Raw genomic sequence first — 25,152 nt, forward strand, 5'->3', positions numbered from 1 at the left:
GAATTCAAACAGCAAAGGCAGTAACTGTGCAGGTTTTCTCTCTCTCTCTCTCTCTCTCTTTCTCTTTCTCTTTCTCTCCTGCACTGTCCTCACCATGTGCTTCCTTTGTCTGCTCTTCTCCCTTTTAAACTGCTGTTGTTTTGACTTTTTTTTTCCAAAGTTCCAAAACAATGCAACAGCATATAAAACAGTAATTGCTGCTCCTGGAATTCGAGGAAATCACCTCCAACACCTCAAATACCTCCAAAGAAAGGAGCAGCTCTTACAGCCAGAAATTTTTCCAGTCCTCCATCTTGGATTATATCCTTGCAGTCATTTTCTTGTTTCAGATGTCTTGATTTTCCTATGAAGGCTGACAATCCCAGGTTTTTAGCAGTGATGCTTTAAAATCAGCTGCATGATGGTGTAGGAGAGCATTTGGCTGCTTCTCTGCAGTGAGTAGTGTACCACAGGGATTGGTAATGCAGTGATTACCGTTCAAAATTTGTACATATGATTTCAATGAAGAGACAGTTGGTATGGTTTCCAATGACAAAGATAGGTCGGCTAGTAAGTTGTGCAGAGGACGCCAGTAAGCTACAAAAAGATATATATAATTTTAAGTGAGTGACAGAGATATGGCAAATGGAGTATAATGTGGGAAATTGTGAAATTGTCCGTAATAAAATAAAAACTAAAATATCTAAATGGTGAGAAATGGAGAGCTCTGAGATACAGAGGAATATAGGCATCCTTGTGCATGAATCGTAAAAGGCTAGAATGCAAGTATTTAGGAAAACGAATAAAATGTTATCATTTATCATGAAAATTGTACAAAAGTAGGGAAATTAGGCTTGAGTTATACAGAACTCTCCTGAGACTTCACCTGCAATACTACACACTGTATTGGTCACCTTATATTAAGGAAGGATGTAAATGTACTGGAAGCAGCGGAGAGCAGACTTATGAGAATACTATTAGAAATGAAAGGATTTTGTATTATGAGGAAAGTTTGGACCGGCTAGGGTTATATCTGTTGGAGTTTAGAAGAGTAAGAGGTGATTTGATTGCAACATACAAGATCCTGAAAGCCGTTGATAGGATAGATGTGGAGAGAATGTTACCTCTTGTGGAAGAACTGGATCAACAAAGAGATTGCCCCTTTCAAAATAAGTAATGATTTCAGTCTTTCTGTCATGAAGGTCAGGCTGTTTGGAACTGTCTTCCTGAAAAGGTGGTGGAAGTAGACGCAAAAGTAGATCGATTCTTGTTAAGCAAGGGGATGATAGGCTATCAGGGTCAGCAGGAATACAGATTTGAGGTTATGATCTTATTGAACGGCAGAGCAGGCTCTACGGGCTGATTGAGTACTGAATACTCCTACTCCTAACTCATGTTTGTATGATTCTTTTTCACTTCTTGCGAATCATCCACAGAATCTAACCAACATTCTCAGTGCTTTGCTGAAGCAGTGTGCCATTGTTGGAAGTGCTATTTTTTAATTTGAAAGTAATAATGAGGCCCTGTCAGGTAAAAGATCTCTCAGCATTTTAACAGAAAAATAGGGACATTCTTTTGGTAGCGTCACTAATATATAACCCGTTGACTATTATCACCAAAGCAGATTGTCTGCTCATTATCTCATTGCTGATGTTGGAACCATCTATGCAAATTAGCTGCTGCATTTTCCACATTGCAATGTTGACTGCACTAAAAAAAAGACTTTATTGGCTGTATAGTGCTTTGTTCAACAAATGAATCAGAAAAGGCTATCACCTGTCTTGCTTATTTGAAACAGGGAGAGGTGTGTGCACATGTTCTAATTGATGACAAAGAACAGGGCCACGTGTGTTGTGCCTCAATGCAGTGCTTTGACAATTTGAGTTGAATTGCCGCCTTTAAATTTAAACAAAGTTATGCAGTTAACTGTCAGTTATCAGCTAAATAGTGCATTTTCCATGGCAATGCCTGCCTCTACCAATCAGAGTCGACTTGCCAACCAATCATAGCTTTTCTGATGCAATATAAAAATATCGTTCCCCTTCATTTTGATATTAAATGTGAATTGTCCTGATGGGTGCATCAGGAAAAGCTTTGACAAATGCCCTTTTCAGAAATAGTTAATGTTCAGTTTTTAAACATTTTTAATTGCTATTTATGGCAATATGATTACATCGATTGTGATTTTATGGAGTAATAATGCAAAAGAATTTCGTGTAGGACTGTGTATGTTATTGCTACAAAATAACCTCTTGGCTTCAATAATTGATTTATTGAGGAGGGGGAAAACTTAAGTCTGCAGAAATCATAGGACAAACCTTATTTGAAAATCTGAAAGAATTTGTTTATCCTATACAGATCAAAAAAGTGGTTGTGTACCTGGGCAGAGATAAAACTATGCAGTTGTTGGAAGAGCTGGTAGCAGAACTGCAACTGACTGATCCAGTTAGCTCAGCTGTCATTCACATGGACAACCCACCCTACTACCGTATCACCTCTAGTTACAAAATCCCCTCCATCACCTCAGGTAACCGTTTATTTAGCAGAATACCAAAGTTTGTATTGTTTACGTCGCAAGCCTTTATCACTTATACAAACGAATAAATACTTTCTTCCTTGTTTAGTCCATACAAAGCTATTTTTGAGTCTGTAGTTCAGGTACGGAAAAGTTAAGGAAGCAGGAATTTTTATACTATCTGAATTTACAAGAACGTTCTCAGTCTCGTTACCAAATACTGTACCATAAGCAAAGGAACACTTTTTTTGTGTACAACAAAAGTTTTGAATTTTTTTATGGCATCATAGAGATGTACAGCACAGAAACAGACCCTTTGGTCCAACTTGTCCATGCCAATCAGATATTCTAAATAAACCTCATCCCATTTGCCAGCATTTGGCCCATATCCCTCTAAACTCTTCCTATTCTTTTAAATGTAATTGATTGTACTAGCCTCCTTCACTTCCTCTGACAGCTCATTCCGTATACACATCTCGCTCTGCATGGAAAAAGTTGTCCCTTAGGACCCTTTTACATCTTTCCCCTCTCATCTTAAATCTGTGCCCTCTTTTTCTCTGAACCCATTTTCTTCAGTAGGGCTGTTTGATCAAACCTTGATGAGTAGCATTTTTCTTCAAGGTGAGGGAGAAAATGAATTAATTTTGGAATTCAATTCAATACAATAACTTCTGTAATTCAAGCCACTTATTTAAAACAGTTGTGTTCAGAAATATATCTCTTTAGGAGGACACTTCTAAAACGTTGGTTAAGTCATGCTGTGGAACATGACCAGTCTTTTCTACAGCCTATTAGAAAAAGTGCATCAAGAATTATAGTTGGTTAGTCCAGTTAGGGACCTTTGATCAGGAAGACGGGTACTCGTACATGAATCTTTCACTTCTGGCCTGCAATTACACCATAAAGGCCATAAGGTCAAAAGATACAGGAGCAAAATTGGGTCATTTGGCTCATCAAATTGCTCCACTGTTCGGTCATAGCTGATGTGTTTCTCAACCCCATTCTCCTGCCTTCTCCTGTAATCCTTGATCCCTTTACCAATCAGGATCCCTATCTATCTTGTCTTAAATACACTTAATGACTTGGCCTCCACAGCCCTCTGTGGCAATGGGTTCCACAGATTCACCACATTCTAGCTGAAGAAATTCTTCTTTCTGAAGGATTGTCTTTTCACTGCGGGTGTGTCCTGGGTCCCAGTCCCTCCTATTAGTGGAAACAACATCTCCGTGGCCACTCTATCCAGGCCTCTCAGTATTCCGTAAGTTTCAATCAGATCTCCTCTTATCTTTCTAAAATAAATAAGAGTACAGACGCAGAGTGCTCAACTGCTCCTCATATGACAAACCCTTCATGATTGGAATCGTTCTTGTGAACCTCCTCTGGACCCCTTCCAATACCAGCATATCCTTCCTTAGATACAGGACCCAGAACTGTTCACGATATTTGAAATGCAGGTCTGACTAGAGTCTTAAACAGCCTAAGCATTACATTAATGCTCTTGTATTCTAGCTCTCTTGAAATAAATGCTAACATTACATTTGTCTTCCTAACCTGCATTTTAAACTTAACAGAAACTTGAACTAGGAGTCCCAGGTAATTCATGTTTCAGATTTCCAAAGCCTTTTCCTATTTAGAAAATAGTGCGTGCCATTATTCTTCCTATCACATTGTGTTCCATCTGCCACTTCTTTGTCCATTCTCCAAGTCCTTCTGCAGCTTACTTGCTTCCTCAACAGTATATGTCCCTCCACCCGTCTTTGTCATCTACAAGCTTAGTAACAATGCCCTCAGTTCCTTCTTCCAGATTATTAATGTGTAAGGTGAATAGTTGTGGTTCCAACACAGACTCCTGTGAACTCCACTAGGCACCAGCTACCATACTGACAAAGACTCATTTACTCCTACACCCTGCCTTTAGCCTGTCAGCCAATCCTCTATCCATTCCATTACCTTGCCTGAACACCCTGGACTCTTTTATTTCACAGTGTTCAAGCGGCACCTTGTCAAAAGCCTTCGGAAATCCAAGTGGATCACATCCATTGACTCTCCTTTGTCTAAGCTGCTTGGTAACTCCTCAATTCCAACAGATTTGTCAAGCATCCCCTTGATAAGGCTGTGCTGACTCTAGTATTTTGCAGGGTATTGACAAGTACTCAGCAATCTCATACTTAATAATGGACTCCCAAATCTTACCAACAACTAATGTCAGGCTCACCAGCCTATAATTTCCTGTGTTTTGCCTCCCTCTCTCCTTGAATAGAGGAGTTTAAGACCCAAGGGCGTAGCCTTACAGTAAAGGGAAGATCTTTTAGAACGGAAATAAGCAGAAACTTGTTCAACCAGAGAGTGTGAATCTATGAAATTCATTGCCACAGAAGGCTGTGGAGGCCAGGTGGTTGAGTATATTTTAAGACAGAGATAGATAGGTCCTTGACGATCAAGGATTACAGGGAGCAAGTGGGAGAGTGGGGTTGAGAAATTTATCAGCCATTATTGAATGATGGAGCAGACTTGATGGGCTGAATGGCCTAATATCTGCTCCTATGTCTTACGGTTACATTGGCCATTTTACAGACCTCCGGGACTCTTCCTGACTGCAATGATCCCTGAAAGATCACCACCAGCGCCTCTACAGAACTCTGGTGTATCCATCTGTTCCACCTTCAGACCGTTCACCTTCCACAGCACCTCTGTACTGGTGGCCAATACACTCACCTCTGCCCCTGATTCTCTTGAAGCACCAATTCCCATTTAATATTTGAGCAAAGCTTTTGAGCTGTGTAATCCAGCTAATGTAGCTGGAATGAGTTTCTACATTATCAAAACATGGTGTTGTGTTCACTTTTTCATATTGATTTAAAGTAGAGCTTAGGGAGCTATTAGCTTAGAAGAACTTGATGAAAGATGCATTTTTGTTTACAAAATAAAATATTTTCATGTTCTCACCTGATGCCCTAATATGTGGATTTTAATTGTAGCAACTCATTTATCTAAAGTCAAATAAATTGTTGATTGCAGCACTATGGTGTTGTTTATGTGGTTAACATCTGAACCACTGAAGTCTATTGATTCAGAAGAATGAAGGGAAGACAAATATTGTGATCTAGTACTTCCAAACAATGCAAGCTAGATAACTGTCCTTTTAAGATTAAGGCCTAAGTATTTGTATTTATATCCATCAGAAGCTGTTACCTCAAAACTTTCAGATGATTCGGCCCTGGACATACTTTGCGTCAGTTAGTTCAGTTGGCAGTACTTTTGCCTCTGATTCAGAAGGCTGGTATTGAATATGTAACCTAGATGACACTTCACATTACTGAGAGAATAATGCATCATCAAGGTGAATTGGCCACACTAAATTGCCCATAGTGTTCAGGGATGTGTAGGTTAGGTGCATTAGTCAGGGGTAAATATAGGGTCGGGAATGGGTCCGGGTGGGTTACTCTTCGGAGGGTCAGTGTGGACTTGTTGGGCCAAAGGGCCTGTTTCCACACTGTAGGGATTCTAATCTAAGGGGTATTATCTTTTGACTCAAGATGTTTCCTCACTATCTGCATGTAGGATCTAAAAGGTCCAATAATGTTCAAAGAAGAACAGGAATTTTCTCCTAGTACCTTAGCCAACTTTTATCTGTCAGTCAGCTCCTCCAAAATGACAAGTTCTGCTTCTGGAACAATGCTGTAAATAAACTAATAGCTAATTTAAAAGTAACAGTAATTAGACTTCAAAAGTAATTCATTCAATTGCTGTAGTGCCAACTATTGGGAAGAATGACCGGAGTTCCAATCCCCTGTTTTTTTCCCCATATCACTGCACTTTTATTTCGCCCAATACCTTTTTGAAGACGGCATTCCAAATCCTAACCACTCAGTGCATCTTTTTTACAAAGTTTCCTCATTACATGTATAATTTCATTTCTTTCATTGACTATCTTAAATTGGTACCTTCAAGTTTCTTGATCCTTCAGTTGAAAACTGGTTCTCTTTCTTATAATTATCTCTTTCAGTTATAAGAATCAGTATTCTGTCTTTTCACAATGTCCGTATCTCTATCTCATTTATAATTCACTCTGTGTACTTCCACTGTTTTACTGTTTCGCATCAAAGTTTAAGTTAATCTAAATTTTATATATGCTTGAATATTAGCATTGAGAAAGTCTGCTTCTGGTAAATTTAATGAACAATGAACAGGCAAAGGGAACAAAGGAAAGTTGAGAAGATTACGTGATTATAAATTTAGTATTTTGTCGATAATGGGTTGACGTTTTTCACACTTGACAAGATTTTTTTCAAGTTGTAGTTCTTTATTTTATAGTTTAATTACACATTTGCAATTTGACTCCATCAATTTCTTATCAATTCCCATTGTGTATAGGTACCACTTCCAGCAGCAATACAATGGTAGCAGGACATGATGGTCATCAGGACACTAAGTCAGCAAAGGACTCTACTATTGATGATAAGTATGTACTTGTGTTTCGAAACAAAACTGTATCATAATTTCTTTAAATGGTTGTGGTGTTTCTGATATATGGTGCTGATGTTTAAGTTGATTATGTTGCTGTATTATTTGATAGCTCTGTAAAGCTGTTTTACATAGTTTTTCATCTTTTGTTTCTCCCTCTGTCTTTGAAGCAGTACAGGAGAGATTATTACCTGGCATTCCGATCAACATTTATTTGTCAACCAACTCCTAAAATAAATGCAAATACCAAGAATGCTGAAAACGTTCAGTCGGTCTGGCAGCATCTTCAGAGCGAGAAAGAGGGGCAGCATTTTAAGTCCAATCTGACTTCTTCAGAAGCTCTGAACAAATCATACTGGATTCAAAATATTGCCTATCTTCCTCTCTCCACAGATGCTACCAGACCTGCTGTGTTTCTCCAACATTCTTTGTGTTCATTTCAGATTTTCAGCATCTTCAGTATTTTGCTTTTAATTAGCTAAACTAGATGATCTGGCCATTTGCTTGATTGTTGTTTTTGAGAGCTTGATCTGTGTTATGATACGGGGTAAACCCCTCTGTTAATTTAACCAGCAACACAGATAAGATTCACCCCGTGCTGTAATCTGTTAAAAAAACGAGAGGCAAAGAACTATCGCAAAAGTCACTATTTAAAGTAAAAACTAAACTTTTTTTTTAAGTCTAACAGAGAATATTAACTAACAACTATTTACAACTCCTTTCTCTTAAACCTATCTTTTACCTCCCTCCTTTACAATACTAGTCTGATTTTTAAAAAATCCCAATTACATTTTACAGAAAAATAATCACATTTCAAAACCAGTCAGCTTTGCCGTGTTTCCTCTGTAGATTCTCTCTCCAGATTGGCCTCGGTGTTCTGCTGTACAGACTTCTTCCACGACAAATACCTCTCTGAGAGCTCTTAAACTAGCAGCCACCATCTGTCGACCTTTTGGCAGTTCTCTCTCAACTGTTCAAAAATACTTGGTTTTACACCCCAAAACATTGGATCGTTTCCTAGGTTTTAATATTGTCAAAATACTAAATTCAAACTTGACTGGAGTTTGGTATCTTGGGGCATAATTTAAATTGATTGGCCAAATTTGAATTTTTGTTTCATGGCAACTCGGCTACTGTAGCTGTTTCAACAAAATATTACATTGTTACCTTGTTCTGGACTCTCTCTGCTTCTGTAAGTCATTGCTTGCTTTTCAACTCTCTCAAAGCTACAGTACCCCTACACCTTCATAATAATCTCTGAAAATTTGACGAATTAATTTCCTGTGTTATGATAGCAACTACAATGCCATGGTTCTTGATTGACTAATGAACATCTTTGAGAAAACCTGAGCTTGTAAAAAATGCTGTATAAATAACAGTCTTTAGTCCCCCAGGAACTTAATTTTTTTTCAACGTTTCCCACTTCCTTTAACTAATTTCTGCCCAGATGATTCAGTAAAGATATACACATCTCAGTAAATAAATACATTTCTAACCAGCAGTTCTGATCACCACACTATTGGAAGGATGCAACTGCATTGCAGAGAGTACAGGGGCGATTGATTTATTGTCACATGTACTGACGTACAGTAAAAAGCATTGTAAATGAGCAATTCAAGCAGATCATATAAGCAAGGATGTACAGTCAAAAAAGACTTAGAGGCATACAGGTTACATTTCACAGTGAGTGCACTAGACAAGATCAGCATTAGCAAGATTAGCATTATTTGAGGGTAGAGTGTCCATTCATCAGCCTAATAATGGCTGGGAAGCAGCTGTTCCTGAGTCTGCTGGTGTGTGTGTCCAGGCTTCTGTACCTTCTGCCTGATGGAAGAGGTTGTATTAGATCATTACTGGAGTGCGATGGGTCTTTGATGATGTTGGCAGCCTTTCCACTGCAGCGAGCCATGTAAATGGAAGGTTGGCTTCCATGGTAGTCTGAGCTGTGCACCATCTTATGCAGTTTCTTGTAGTCCTGGTCAGAGCAGTTGCTGTACCAGGCCATTATGTACTTGGACAGTATGGTCTCAGTGGTGCATCTATAAAAGATTGTGAGGGTCCTTATGGATATGCCAAATTTCCTGAGCCACCTGATGAAGAAGAGTGTTATTGTGCTGCATTGACCATCACGTCCATGTGACAAGTCCAGAACAGGTTGGTGGTTATTGTCACTCCGAGGAACTTGACGCTTTCCCCTCTCTCAACCTCAGTTCCGTTGATGTAGATGGAGGTGTGTTCTCCTTTCTTTCTAAAGTTAATGATCATTCTTTAGTTTTGTCATCCTTGAAAGAGAGGTTGTTCTCTTTGCACCACACCACCAAGCCCCCTATCTCCCTTCTGTATTTTGGTTTTTCATTGTTAGATATTTGTCCCACTATGGTGGTGTCGTTAGTGAACGTGTCGATGGCCTTTGTTTAGAATTTGATGACACAGTCATAGATGTACAGGGAGTACAGTAGGGAGCTGAGGATGCCTTCTTAGGGGTCTCCAGAAGTGAATGTTATTGTAGAGGAGGTGCAGTTGTGTATCTTCATTGGTTGCAATCTGTAGGTCAGAAAACTGAGGATCCAGTTGCAGGGGGTGGTGCTGAGACCAAGGTCATGGTGTTTCAAGATCAGTCTGGAGACCATAATGGTGTTGAAGATAGAGCTGTAGTCAATGAGCTCCAATCTGCCTTGGGGGTCCTTGATGTCCAGATGTTCTAGGGATGAGTGTAAAGCTAGGGATGTGACATTGTTGTAGACCTGTAATGGCGGTGTGCAAATTGTAGGGGATCAAGGCAGGCTGGGAGACTGGAGTTGATGTGGGCCATGACTAGCCTCTCTAAGTACTTCATGATTATTGAGGTCAAAACCACTGGGCAGTAGTCATTAAGGCACTTTGCACGTGCTTTCTTTGGTACGAGGATGATGATGGTCTTCTTGAAGCAGGTAGGGACTTCAGCCTGTAGGAGGGAGAGGTTGAAGATGTCAATGAGAACTTCCACCAGTTGGTTTGCACAGCATCTAGGTGCCTGGCCAAGAACACTGTCTGGACCTGTCGCTTTCCTTGGGTTGACTCCCAGGAAGACTGATCTGATGTCTGCAGCGGTGACCGAGGGAACAGATGTGTCTGGGGCTGTCAAGGGAGGCAACACCATGCTGCTGGCATTCTGCTCAAACTGAGCATAGAGAGCATTGAGCAAGTCGGGGTGGGGGTGTGTCTTTGTCTGCTATCTTGCTCTGCTACATTTTGTTTCCCGTAATGTTGTTTAGGCCTCTCCATCAGCAGCGGGAGTCTGTTTAGTAGGTTTGGGCCTCTAACTTCGTCTGGTACTGTCTCTTAGCATCCTTGATGGCTTTCCTGTAATGGTATGGGTCATCCGATTTGATAGGGAGTGGATTTCGAGTTGACTTCTTTGGTGCGGAGTCCTCTTCGCATTTACTAATGATTTCCGTGACAGGGTAGTTGTTATGGGGTTCTTTAACTTTGCAAATATTGGCTGGAAATGCTATAGTTCGAGTACTTGGGTTCGTTTTTGTCCAATGTGTTCAGCAGGGTTTCCTGATACAGTATATAGATAGACCAACGAGAGGTGAGGCCACATTGGATTTGGTACTCGGTAATGAACCCGGCCAGGTGTTAGGTTTGGAGATTGGTGAGTACTTTGGTGATGATGACCACAATTTGGTTGTGTTTACTTTAGCAAAGGAAAGGGATAGGTATATACCGCAGGGCAAGAGTTATAGCTGGGGGAAAGGCAATTATGATACAATTAGGCAAGATTTAGTATGCATAGGATGGGGAAGGAAACTGCAGGGGATGGACTCGGTTTAATTGTGGAGCTTGTTCAAGGAACAGCTGCTGCGTGTCCTTGATAAGTATGTCCCTGTCAGGAGGAAGTGGTTGAGTGAGGGAGCTGTGGTTTACTAAAGAAGTTGAACTTCTTGTCAAGGGGAAGAAGGAGGCTTATGTAAGGCTGTTGGACCAGATAACATCCCTGGCTAGTGCTCAGAGAATATTCTGTTGTACTGGTGGATGTTCTCTTCAACATCTTCAACATACCCCTGAGCTGCACCATAGTTCCAACATGCTTCAAGGCGGCTACCATCGCTCCCATGCCGAAGAAGTCTTCAGCATTCTGCCTCAATGAATGCCACTCTGTTGCGCTTATACCCATCATCATGAAGTGTTTTGAGAGGCTTGTGATGATGCATATTAAGACCCTGCTGCTCTCCTCACTGGACACCCTGCAGTTCATGTATCGACATAATCACTCAACAGATTATGCCATTTCCACCACCCACCATCTGGACATCACCCACCTGGAGAAGAAGGGCACCTAAGTCAGACTACTCAGTTCTGCATTCGTTCCTCAACACCTGATTTGAAAGCTGAGACTGCTGGGCCTGAATCCCTCCCTTTGTAACTGGATCCTGGACTTCCTGACTGGGAGATCTTAGTCAGTCTGGATTGGAAACAGCATTTCCCAATACCATCACACTAAGCACAGGGGCCCCCCAGGGCTGTGCGCTCAGTCAACTGCTGTTCACCCTGCTGACACACGACTGTGCAGCAATACACAGGTCGAATCACATCATCAACTTCGCTGATAATACTACTGTAATGGGCCTCATCAGCACGAATGACGAGTCTGCGTACAGAGAAGAGGTGCAGCGGCTAATGGTCTGGTGCAGAGCCAAGAACCTGTCCCTGAATATGGACAAGACAAAAGACATGGTTGTTGCCTTCAGGAGGGCACAGAGCGACTATTCTCCACTGGACATTGACAGCTCCCCTGTGGAGATTGTGAAGTACACCAAATTTCTTGGCGTATGTCTGGTGGAGAATCTCACCTGGATCTTCAACACCAGCTCCATAGCCAAGAAAGCCCAGCAGCGTCTCTACTTTGTGCAGGCTGAGGAAAACCCACCTCCCACACCCCCGTCCTCACCACATTCTACGAAGGGTTCATTGAGAATACGCTGAGCTGCTGCATCGCTTCCCGGTTCGGGAATTGCAACGTCTCGGAACGTAAGATCCTACAATGGATTGTGAAGACAGCTGAGAAGATCATCGGGATCTCTCTTTCCTCCATTGAAGATATTTACACCACATGCTGCAGCTGAAAGGCTAAGAGCATTGTGGAACCCCACACACCCCTCACTCAGACTCTTCTCCCTCCTGCTATCTGACAGAAGATACTGGAGCATTCGGTTGCTCATGGCCAGACTGTGCAAGTTTCTTCCCCCAAGCCATCATGTTCCTTAACACAGTATGATCTGACTCTTTCCTATCTGAAATTCTTTGCACAACCTCAAATTGCTGCTAGGAAAATGTCTATTATTTATCATTCCTGTATTACACTGTAACTTGTGTATTATGCACTTTATGCGATTATGTAGTTTGTGCTGTCCGTGGACCACCCTCGGTCCTGGAGGAACACTGTCTGATTTTTACTGTATTGGTGGTATAGGGTAGAAATGACAAATAAAGGCTCCTCTCTCTAAAGATGAGACATGATGTCTCAGTTAGGGCACTTGGGAGTTACAAGTTTGCCAGGAAGGACCTCAGAGAGAGCTAAGAAGAGCCAGGAGGGGACATTAGAAGTATTTGGCAGGGAGGATCGAGGAAAATCCTAAAGCTTTCGATAGGTATTTCAGGAATAAAAGAATGACTAGGGTAAGATTAGGCCAATCAAGGACAGTAGTGGGAAGTTGTGCGTGGAGGCCGAAGAAATAGGAGAGGTGCTAAATGAATATTTTTCGTTAGTATTCACATGGGAAAAAGACAGTGTTCTGGAAGAGAATACTGAGATACAGGCTACTAGACTAGACTAGACAGGATTGAGGTTCATAATGAGGAGATGTTAGCAATTCTGGAAAGTGTTAAAATAGATAAGTCCCTTGGCCTGATTAAATTTATCCTAGGATTCTTTGGGATGCGAGGGAGGAGATTGTAGCGCCTTTGACTTTGATCTTATGTTGTCATTGTCTACAGGAATAGTGCCAGAAGACTGGAAGATAGCAAATATTGTCCCCTTGTTCAAGAAGGGGAGTAGAGACAACCCTGTTAATTATAGTCTAGTGAGCCTTACTTCTGTTGTGGACAAAGTTTTGGAAAGGATTATAAGAGAGAGGATTTATAATCGTCTAGAAAGGTATAATTTGACTAAGGATAGTCAACACAGTTTTGTTGACTAGGTAGGTCGTGCCTCACTAACCTTATTGAGTTCTTTGAGAAGGTGACCAAACAGGTGAATAAGGCTAAAGTGATTGATGTGGTGTATATGGATTTCAGTAAAGCGTTTGATAAGGTTGCCCACAATAGGCTATTGCACAAAATACAGAGCCATGGAATTGGAGGTGATTTTGCGGTTTGGATCAGAAATTGGCTAGCTGTAAGAAAATGGGTGGGGGGGGGAGGGGGGAGTGATTGATGGGAAGTATTCATCCTGGAGTTCATTTACTAGTGGTGTACTGCAAGGATCTGTTTTGGTGCCACTGTTGTTTTTCATTTTTAAAAATTACCTGGATGAGGGCATAGAAGGATGGGTTAGTAAATTTGCAGATGACATTAATGTCAGTGGAGTTGTGGACAGTGCGGAAGGATGTTGCAGGTTACAGCGGGACATAAATAAGCTGCAGAGCTGGGCTGAGAAGTGGTATTGGAGTTTAATGCAGAAACGTGAGGTGATTCACTTTCGAAGGAGTAACAGGAATACTGAGTACTAGGCTAATGGTAAGATCCTGATGAAGGAGCATCGCTCCGAAAGCTAGTGTGCTTCCAATTAAACCTGTTGGACTATAACCTGGTGTTGTGTGATTTTTAACTTTGTACACCAAGGTCCAACACCGGCATCTCTGAATCATGGTAAGATTCTTGGTAGTGTGGATGAGCAGAGAGATCTCTGTGTCCATGTGCCTAGATCCCTGAAAGTTGTCAGCCAGGTTGATAGGGTTCTTAAGAAGGTGTGTACAGTATGTTAGCTTTTATTGATAGAAGGATTGAGTTAGAGGGCCATGAGGTCATGTTGCAGCAGTGCAAAGTTCTGGTGCAGCTGCACTTGGAGTATTGCATACAGTTCTGGTTGCCGCATTATAGGAAGGATGTAGAAGAATTGGAAAGGGTGTGGAGGGGATTTAGCAGGATGTTGCCTGGTATGGAGGGAAGGTCTTATGAGGAAAGGCTGAGGGACTTGAGGCTGTTTTCGTTAGATGAAGATTAAGATGATCAGAGGATTAGATAGGGCGGACAGTGAGAGCTTTTTTCCTCTAATGATGATGGTTAGCACAAGAGGCACAGCTTTAAATTGTAGGGTGATAGATACAGGATAGATGTTAGAGGTAGGTTCTTTACTCAGAGTAGTAAGGGCGTGGAATGCCCTGCCTACAACAGTAGTAGACTCGCCAACATTAAGGGCATTTAATTGGTCATTGGATGGTCATATGGACGATAATGGAATAGTCTAGGTTAGATGGGCTTTAGATTGGTTTCACAGGTCGGCGCAACATCGAGGGCCGAAGGGCCTGTACTGCGCTGCAGTGTTCTGTGTACAGTGGTGATGTACTTGTCTAGTTTGCCATGACGAAGGGTTTTGGCCCAAAACATTGACTTTCCTGCTGCTGGGATGCTATCTGACCTTCTGCGCTTTTCCAGCTTCATACTTATTGACTCTTGCTTCCACATCTGCAGTCGTTACTGTCTAGATTTTCTGCTGAGTTCTTGAACATGGTCCAGTCCACAAGCAGTCCCGGAGATGCTCTTCCGCAACCTCAGACCAGCATTGTTCTCACTTTTCCGAAGGGTCCTTCCGTTACAGCTTCTGTTGGTAAGCTGTGAGGCGGAGCACAGTGTTTTCATCTGATTTTCCAAAGTCTGGGCAGGGGTTGGTGTCTTTGATGGTTGTGTAGCAGTGGTCCAGAATATTTGGTCCTCTGGTGGATTAGGAGATGTGTTGGTGGTACTTTGGCAGCACCCCCTTGAGTTTGAGATTGAACAGAATGTTGACTGGGACAAAAGGTCTCAGTTGTGAGGAGAGACTGGATAGGCTGCGTTTGCTTTCAGAGGCTGAGAGGATTTGATTGAGATATACAAAATTATGAGAAGCATAGGCAGAATAGATCATGAGAATCGTTTCAGTGTGGCAGACTCATTTAAGACCAAACGCTTTTAAGTATAACGTGAGGAGTAAGTGGTGAAACAGAAGATCTGAGGAAAGTATTTTCCCCAAGAGGATGGAACACACATATTTACAATATTTTTTAGATTAGATTAGATTACTTAGTGTGGAAACAGGCCCTTCGGCCCAACAAGTCCACACCGCCCCGCCGAAACGCAACCCACCCATTCCCCTACATTTACCCCTTACCTAACACTACAGGCAATTTAGCATGGCCAATTCACCTGACCTGCACATCTTTGGACTGTGGGAGGAAACCGGAGCACCCGGAGGAAACCCACGCAGACACGGGGAGAATGTGCAAACTCCACACAGTCAGTCACCTGAGGCGGGGATTGAACCCCGGTCTCTAGCGCTGTGAGGCAGTAGTGCTAGCCACCGTGCCGCCCAAAGCATCTGGATGAGCACTTGAAATGCCAGGGAATAAAAGGCTGCGGACCCATTGCATGTAAATGGAATTAGTGTAATTTGGTGTTTGATGTCGGGAGAGACGTGGTGGGCTCAGGGCTGTTTCTATGCTTAATGACTCTATGATTATTGACTGGTCATTGTATGGTAATCCTTAGCAGACAGCCTCAATTTTGACCTTAACGATTAAAGCAGTTAAACAAGGCTGAGTATTGGATCTTATCCTGAGCAACTCCCACAGCAATGTCATCTTGGTCTAGGTAAAACCACAGTCACCTTGCTTTGCACAGGGAAGACCCCAACCATAGATCGTGTTCCTTTGATTTCCATTGACTTCCAAATTGCCAGGATTCCTTCATGCTAAACTCAGTCAAATACTGCTTTGATGTCAGGGGTAGTCTGTCTCGCATCATCTTCTGAGTTTAGCTCTGTTATCCATGCTCAATCAAAGCTGGAGTGAGGTCAGGAAATGAGTGCCCTAATTAAAACTAAACCGAACATTGCTGAGCAACTTGTGACTCAGCAAGTGCCACTTAATGGCACTGTTAATGACACTTTCCTTTACTTGGTTAATGTTCAAGGATAGATTGATGGACTGGTATCTCAACCTTACTCCCAAAATAATTTGAAAAGCAAATTGTAAGAAATGAAAAATTTAATTACTTGTTTTCTCTGAGCAGTTATGGACATCTCGATATCTACGCTGGACTAAATAGTAACTTGAACCGGCAGCATCACCGGTTAGAATCTCGTTACAGCAGCAGTTCTGGAGGATCCTACGAAGAGGAGAAGAGTGCGTAGTATAATTACAAAATATATTGTAAACCTTTTTATACATTAGTGTATCCCCTTAAAGTTTTCAAACATATTTCATGTTATTTGGATTGTAAATCTACTAGACAATTGCTTTATTAAAACATTTGATTAAATATTAAATTTTCAATATAGAAAGTTAAGGTCATATAAATGGTATATTTCCAGAATTATATGGGTTAGCAAGCGCATCTTTATGACACTGCAGGCACAGTCTGTCTGATCTGTTATTACTATTTCTCTATTGCGTGCCTAAATCTGAGGAAAAATTCTAACTTATAATCTGCAAGAAACATTTGCAGTCTGCAAAGGGCTGACACTTGTTTTAGTGTCTGGGAATAAAATTCAGTCATCAATCTCACCTGCCTTTACTAATTCATCTATTGTATACTTTATATTAAATAGGTGATTCTATGCCAATTTATGCAAACTGGAGGCTGAAAGTGATGGAACTCAACAAAGCAGAACCATTGCCATTTCCTCCCAATGGTGGAAGCTGGTCACCACTGGCTGATTACTTGCCAGAAACTGGTACACCAGGGATACCCCTGCAGAGGTTAGAGAATATATCGATGATTTCTACAAACTGTTTAAAAAATGACTGCAAAATCCTAAATGCAAATTTACCAACACTGTACATGTTCAACAAAATTCATGACATTTGAACTGCTGATTGACTAGTTTGGAGGAATGTAACAACATGTTATATTCCTAGAATGAATGAAAATCAACTTGTTTCCATATAATCCATGCTGGATTTCTGCAAATACAAATTCATCGCCATGGACTTGTGTGTGCACGCACATGCATGAGAGAGAAAAAGTCTATTTCTGTGCTGCATATCTCTGTGTATTTAATAACACGTGCTTTATTTCTGTTGATGTAAATATTGTTGTAAAATAGTAGAGTGCATCCTTTCTCCTTGGTTGGTGTAATGTTCATGTGCTTCAAAGCATTTTATTTAAATTATGTGCAATAACCTGTCAAATATTTTTTTTTAAATCTCATGCACTGGGGATAGGAAAACTACACTTTCATCATGACTGAATAATAGCTAACTTCTAACTTCACAAAGCTGTCAAAGTTCCATTGATTACAACTGATGCATGTCAGTGACTCTAAGAATTTGTAAAGAAGTAAAACAGACATTTTGGACTTGTCTGTAGAACCACTGGGTAAAATGTTGAACATGTTTTGTTTAAGTTAGTGCATGTTTTCTTTATGTGTAAGCTTGCCTTAATCCATGTTGATATGTCACTCCTAATTACTCGGGTAATATAAAGGCTGGTCTTGCCATTCAATGAATATATGCTGTAAAACCTCAGGTTAATTGTTTCAGTTTTCAAAGTCTATGCTAATATTATTTTTTTATTACATTTCATTCATGTAGTTCTAACAATTCAATTATTTTGTTTTATTCTTAGGTGTAACATTGCAGTCATCCTTCTTACAGATCTAATAGTTGATCACAGCGTAAAGGTGGAATGGGGGAACTACATGCATCTTTTGCTTCATGCAATATTTATAGGTAATTAGAGAATAAAAATGTTTTAATTGCTGGCACAGGGTAATGTGTTGACCTGATGTGGCAGAGTGAGACAATAAGGGACAATTGTTCCCTGCAATGCATGCTAACGCATGCTAATTTCCGACAGGCCATCAAAGAGCAAATGATTTGAGTCAAAAATCGTAAGATGATGTTATCTGTTCAGTACTTCAGGTAAAGCCTTCAATGCAAGTATAACAAATACTATTTCTACTAAGGAGCAGAAGAATCGACGTTTCGGGCAAAGTCCCTTCAAGAATTTCTGGATGAAGGGCTTTTGTCCGAAATGTCGATTCTCCTGCTCCTTGGATGCTGCCTGACCTGTGCTTTTCCAGCACCACACTCTCAACTCTGATCACCAATAACTGCAGTCCTCATTTTCTCCTATTTCTACAAATGCATTCTGTAAAAGGAAGGGGAAACAAGCCAAATAATGTTTTTTTAACACCTGTGAAAACAGTACATACAATTTTTCCATTCTGGCTATTGCTGCAATGTTAAGATTTTCACAAAATAATCAAAGCAGGGCTATTTAGATCATTAAGTCTATGCCAGTTCTCTGAGAGAGCTGTTCTGCTAATGCCATTTTCCCATTCTTCCTCTCACCCTGTGCATTCTTGCTTCTCAGGTAGTCCAATTTTCCATTCATTCCTTTGATTAACAGTCCAACACACTGTCATGCTGTGTATACTTGACATGAACGACTCATGTTTGAAAATGTTATTGCTAATATTCCTGCTGTTTCAGTGCCCTCTGATTCTCAATCCTTCCTTTCAGCATGAGCAGTTTCTCCTCATCTACTGTGTACAGGTCTATCCTGATTTTGAATAGTTACATCAAGTCTCTAGTTCTCCAAGAAAAACAATCCCACTTTCTCCGGTCTGTCTGCACAACTGAAACTCTTCATCCCTGGAACCATTCTCATCAATCTTTTTCTGCATTCTCTCTAATGCTTTTGAAATGTTGTACCTAGAACTGGACAGAATGCTCCAGTTGGGGCCCAAAAGTTTAACGTAACTCTTTGCTTTAATATTCTGTACAGTAATCAATAAAGCCTAGGAAGATCCTGTTGCAACTGCCCTGCCGCCTTCAATAATTTAAGCACTTATTTCCAGGTTACAGAGTCGTAGAGTCTCAAGCACAGCATAAGGCTCTTCAACCCATATAGTCTATACCTGTCAAAAACAAATGGCTAACAATTCTAATCCAATTTTCCAACACCTGGTCCATAACCACCTTAAATGTTATGTGGTTTTCTGTCTATACAAGGTTCCACTACTCCTGCATTTTTAATATGTTTTGGTTGATTCTGTCTATCAAAAACTGTAACCCTTTTCATAATTGTAGACTGTTATGTTTGGGTTTGAAAATTCACAAATTTAATAAATCATTTATTCAGTTATTTATGCTTGCTCTTAATGCATGTCATTACCTACTGATGCTTCGTGCTGAGCTGTTTTCTTGGTAGTTTTCGGTGGATTGCCAATGCTTTCCACTTTAGGGGAAGGTTAAGGATGCAATTCCCAAATTTACCTTAGCTGAAGCAAGAATTGAAGCTGCGCGTTATTGTAAGCAAGATGCAAGAAAGATACCTACACTTCAGCAAATAATTGTTTTTAATTTTATATATAATTGTACTGGTCCAAAAATGTTTTAGAGTTTAAGGTAAAATAAAATACTTTTCAGATGTATATACTTTTTAAAAAATCGAATCGTGTGAATTGATAAATTGAAATATATTTCACTTTTTCTTTGTTTTGACAGGATTTGATCACCAGCATCCTGAAGTGTATGAACATTGTAAGCGACTACTGTTGCATTTGCTTATAGTAATGGCCTATAACAGCAGTGTTCAGGCTATGGCCTCCATTCTCCTCAGGAACAGGGAGTTTACTGAGCCGAAGGTGCTTACTGTCAAACCAGCCACTCATGTGGAGTATAGTTTTACAGGTTAGTGACTATTGTAAATGTCTTCTCCATGGAAGTTTGAAAGGGCTTGTTGCTTCTTTTTATTCCAGCAGGTGGTGCCACTTGCTGATGAAGTGTAGAAGTCAAGTAACTAAATAGCAACTATTTTGACACTTTGCAGAAGCTGATTCACAGAAGCTAATTGCATTTGATGAATGCTAATGTATGGTGCCATAATGCTTTGGGGAAATAAAATGTTCACGTCCCATATGAATTAGGAGCTGCAGTTCACGTCCCATATGAATTAGGAGCTGCAGTTGCCCTTTTGGACCCTCAAACCTGCTCTGCCATTCAGTAAGATCAGAACTAACCTGTGTATTTTTCACATTGCATATTCCTATCTACCCCAATAACCTTGAATTCTTCTATGGCAAGGGAAACAATCTGCCTCCATCTCAATGACACCACTTCCACTGTTTTCTGAGGCAGAGTGTTCCAAAGTTACACAACCCTCAGTGAGAGAAAAAAAAATTTCTTACCTCTGGCCTAAAAAGGCAACTCCTGGGACTCATGGACAAGAGATAATATCCTCTCTCTGTCCATCCTGTCAAGGCATTCAGAATCTGGTATATTTCAATCAAGTCACCCCTCAACATTTAAACTCCAATGAAAACAAGCCCAGTCTGTCCAACATTCATTCATACAACAATCTGTTCAATCCAGTTGCCACTGTAGTAAACCATCTCCAATGCGTTTCCCTAAATAAGGGACCAAAACAGCATGCAGTATTCAAACATCTCACCTATACCCTGTATATCTGTAGAAAAACATTTTTCCTGTTACGTTCACTTCTTCTCGAAATCAGGTGTACCATCTCATTAGTCACTGTAATTGCTTTCCATACCTGCATAGTAACATCTTGTGAGTCATGCATAAGAACATCTAAGTCCCTCTGCACTTTAGAATTCTTGAGTCCCTATCCATTGAAGTAATACTCTGCGTTTTTTATTCTTCATCCTTCCATCTTTACTTAACTTTCTGTTCCTCTTGTTTGTCATATACACCTCAAATTCAGGACCCAATTCTTTTCCTCCTGCAGCCATGAACTCTGATATGGCTAGCAGATTGAGTTTATTTATTTAAATGTTCACTGTCAATTAATTTACTTTGTTATGAATGCTGCATATATTCAGGTACAGAGATTTCTGTTTGTAGTTTTGTTCCCTTTGTAAGATGTAGCCTTTGCCAGGTTTACTCTTATGGTTTGTTTGTCTCTCCACTTATTCCTACAATTACCACCTTAATTTTCCAGATTAATATTTTCTTCCCCTGTCTCAACTCTACCCCTTGCTAAATTTCCCTAAGTATGATTCCCTACCCCTCATTTATTTTAAAACCATTTCTACTTCCCTCGTTATGCAACTTGCTAGAACACCAGTCTTAGTTTCCTTAAGTTATACTATGTGAGCAGTACAGATTCTAATTTCCCTAGTACTGCTGCCAGTCTCCCATGAACTGGAATCCATTTCTTTCAGTCTTTGAACCACACATTAATTTCTCTAATCTTAGTTGCTCCTTGCTAATTGGCACATGGCTCTACTTTGTTTGAAATGGCATGCATTATATTGTTTATACCCAGCTTTGTTACTGATAAGTGATGTCATTTTCTGTGCATTTATTATCCACAAGTGCACACCTCTGATGTTTGTTTTAAATTGGAATGTTAAGATAAAGGAAGAAACAGAACCTGAATAGAAGGTATAAACAAGTTATTTCTTAACTGAAACCAGGACACTTGGAAGAGGTTAGATTAGATTAGATTACTTAGTGTGGAAACAGGCCCTTCGGCCCAACAAGTCCACACCGACCCGCCGAAGCGCAACCCACCCATACCCCTACATTTACCCCCTTTAACCTAACACTATGGGCAATTTAGCATGGCCAATTCACCTAACCCGCACATCTTTGTGACTGGGGGAGGAAACCGGAGCACCCAGAGGAAACCCACGCAGACACGGGGAGAATGTGCAAACTCCACACAGTCAGTCGCCTGAGTCGGGAATATTTCTGAGAGGTATATTTCTGAGAGGGAAAATAGATGGCTTTAGCTTCATGAGTATTAGTGGACTTGCACTTATCCAGGCCAACACGGAGTATTCTATCATACTCCTGACTGTTTGTAGTGGAAAGACTTTAGGGATTCAAGAGGTGAGTTACTTTCCAGAGCATTCAAAGTGTTTGACCTGCTCTTGTATCTGCTATATTTATATGACTTGACCATAAAATTCAATTTCTGGCCTATGGTAATCCTCTCAATGATGTTGGTAAAAGATTCAGCAGTAATAGTGAGCAATGTTTTGTCTAAGCTACTTGGCCAAACAGCCACTCCAAGGGTCCATACACGCAATTAATGTTCTGACGCTGTTTGCAACATTGACTTCAAATTCTGAAAGTCATTGTTAGGCCCAGACCTCAGAAGTGCCCCGCAGATGAAAATATAATTTGTGGGAATGTTGATAATGACTGAATATCAAGAGATAATAGTTAGATTCTCTTTCATTGGAGATGCCCATTACCTGGCATTTGAGTGATGAAAATGCTACTTGTTCATATTAACGCAGTCCCAAATGTTGCCTGGGTCTTGATGCATCCCATTTACAACAGCATAGCTATCAGGAATCATTGATGAAGTCATTAACTGATCACTTCTATTTTGGCTAAGATTTGTACTGTCATTGTATAAACAGCCTTAAAGTAATTGCAGCCGATATTGTAGGTTTAATATTTTGAAAATATTCTTCTAGCAGGGAGCAGTGAATTTGTGCCAGATTACCAGCCCTCGCCAATGACTGACTCAGGACTCAGCTCAAGCTCTACCTCTTCTAGCATCAGCTTAGGAACTACCAGTGCTGCCATTCCTCAGCTCACTCCCACCATTTTGAGTGAGGTGGATATTAATGCAGACCAGGATGAGAAAGTGAAAACGCTCATTGAATTTATAACTACAAGGTAAGTTAGTTTAAAATTGCACCACTCACTCAAGTGTTTCACCCAATCGATTTAAGTCTCAAGGAGGTTGTAATGGTTGAGTAAGAAAAGGAGAGTATTATGTGTATCTTACCTTCTTTCCTTTTCAGACCATTAAAAACATTTGGCATTTTGTTACTTTTCTGGGGATCATCCTCCTATCTGTGTAGGAAGGCTGAGGTATAGAAGGAGTTAAGTAAATGTTCATATCACCTCCCCCTTTATTGTATGTTGTCATCCACAGAGTAGCAAACCACCTTTGTGTCAGTATTAACTGATATACAGTCTTAGAGACGTACAGCATGGAAACAGACCCTTTGGTCCAACTAGTCCATGCCAACCAGATAACCCAACCTAATCTAGTTCCATTTGTCAATACTTGGCCCATATCCTCTAAACCCTTCCTATTCATATAGCCATCCAGATGCCTTTTAAATTTGCAATATTACCAGCTTTCACCACTTCCTCTGGCAGCTCATTCCATGCACACATCACTGTCTGCTTGAAAAAGTTGCCCCTCAGGTCCCTTTTATATCTTTCTCCCCTCACCCTAAACCTATGCCCTATAGATATGGACTCCCCCACTCCAGGGAAAAGACTTTGTCTATTTAACTTATCCATGCCCCTCATGATTGTATAAATGTCTGTAAGATCACCCCTCAGCCTCCGTCGATCCAAGGAAAACATCTTCAACCTACTCAGCCTCTCCCTGTAGCTCAAATCCTCCAACCCTGGCAACATCCTTGTAAATCTTTTCTGAACCCTTTCAAGTTTCACAACATCCTTCCAATAGGAAGGAGACCAGAATTGTGCACAATATTCCAAAAGTGATCTAACCAATGTCCTGTACAGCCGCAACATGACCTCCCAAGTCCTATACTTGGCGCTCTGACCAATAAAGGGAAGCATACCAAATGCCGCCTTCACTATCCTATCTATGAGCAACTCCACTTTCAAGGAGCTATGAACCTGCACTCCAAGGTCTCTTTGTTCAGCAATTCTCCCTAGGACCTTACCATTAAGTGTATAAGTCCTGCTCTGATTTGCTTTTCCAAAATGTAGCACCTCACATTCATCTAAATTAAACTCCATCTACCCATTAGCCCATCTGATCAAGATGCAGTCTTGATCTCTTAGCTGAGTAATCTAGCTCAATTACTGAAATATCTTTCGGACCAGAAATCTTTCTGCAAGTTACTTTGCATCCTTACTCTGAAAGGGGAAAAACACTCTGATTTGTCGTGATCCCTCCATAACACTTTGTGGTCCAATTGGTTACATTCACCTATTGTTCAAATCACATTTACCTTTTACATTCTCTCTGGTACTCCATTGTAGTAAGTGAGAGTTTCAGGGTATTTCAGCATCAATGGGCACTAGCTGAAAGAATAGAAGTTTGAGGGTAACTTGCTTAATACAATCCCACAGGAGATTACGCTGATCTATGTTTAATTATATTTGTTTTAAATAATGGAAAATTATTAACTCTTTATATTGCAAGACTTATAGACTTCATTTATCTTAAAGAAAACGAGGGCCACTATGGAACCATGAAGATGTCTCTCCTAAGAATCCAAACATTAAAACTGCTGAACAGTTAACTGTGTTTTTAAAGCATGTAATATCTATATTCAAGCAACAAAGATCAGGTAATTGTAATGCATAGTTATTACAAATTCACAAGTATACATCTTACAGTCTGAACTCATTACATTTTAATCCAGTGTTTTCTTTCCTGACATTTTTATTTCCAACTAAACTTAGGTTTTCAGCTAGAGCAACTTCTCAGTGAAGTGGCCTTGCAGACAGCACTTTCATGTTCTAATAGACATTATGCTGGAAGATCATTCCAGATCTTCAGAGCCCTAAAACAGCCACTGACTGTAACTACACTGTCTGATGTATTATCAAGACTGGTTGAAACAGTTGGAGATGCAGGGGAAGAGGCTCAGGTATGTGATAAGACTTTTAATAAAGTTACAAAATGATTGTGCTGATCATTATTATCGTCACATTTGGGACTGTATGCCAGTGCGTTATTATATTCAGAATCAAGAAAACATTCTGAACCAGACATCTCAGTGGTACAGATATCTAACTATTGATTATTGAAAGTGTCAGTCAGGTTTGATTCATTTACATATCTATTCAATACAATTTCAAGTAATAAATTCATTGTTCAAAAAGCATTATCATTTTTTGATTTATGTGAATGAAATTAGTCTATTGCAGCATACATTTGACATTAATTTGAACTCTCTATTACATCTAGCTTTAAGTTTGTATTTTAGAGAGATCCAGCTTTCGTCTGTTTGCTGAGTTTGTTTACTT

At 40.4% G+C, this 25,152-nt stretch overlaps 1 protein-coding gene across 14 annotated transcripts in view; it reads left to right on the top strand.

Annotated features, from left to right (window-relative positions):
• Nucleotides 1-25,152, top strand: part of fryl (furry homolog, like) — a 474,538-nt gene that overhangs the window by 334,842 nt on the left and 114,544 nt on the right. For 10 of the 14 annotated variants that reach the window (XM_043691269.1, XM_043691279.1, XM_043691242.1 and 7 more), the window contains 9 exons: nt 2,338-2,506; nt 6,869-6,956; nt 16,208-16,320; nt 16,746-16,896; nt 17,765-17,868; nt 19,651-19,836; nt 22,599-22,803; nt 24,349-24,470; nt 24,586-24,773. In XM_043691269.1, coding sequence (XP_043547204.1) covers nt 2,338-2,506; nt 6,869-6,956; nt 16,208-16,320; nt 16,746-16,896; nt 17,765-17,868; nt 19,651-19,836; nt 22,599-22,803; nt 24,349-24,470; nt 24,586-24,773 — 1,326 coding nt within the window. The remainder of the gene's footprint in view (nt 1-2,337; nt 2,507-6,868; nt 6,957-16,207; nt 16,321-16,745; nt 16,897-17,764; nt 17,869-19,650; nt 19,837-22,598; nt 22,804-24,348; nt 24,471-24,585; nt 24,774-25,152) is intronic. The other 4 variants (XM_043691288.1, XM_043691201.1, XM_043691317.1 and 1 more) reach the window with 1 other exon arrangement.

Source organism: Chiloscyllium plagiosum, chromosome 1 (assembly GCF_004010195.1).
Source record: "Chiloscyllium plagiosum isolate BGI_BamShark_2017 chromosome 1, ASM401019v2, whole genome shotgun sequence".
In the NCBI taxonomy this organism is placed as follows: Eukaryota; Metazoa; Chordata; class Chondrichthyes; order Orectolobiformes; family Hemiscylliidae; genus Chiloscyllium; species Chiloscyllium plagiosum.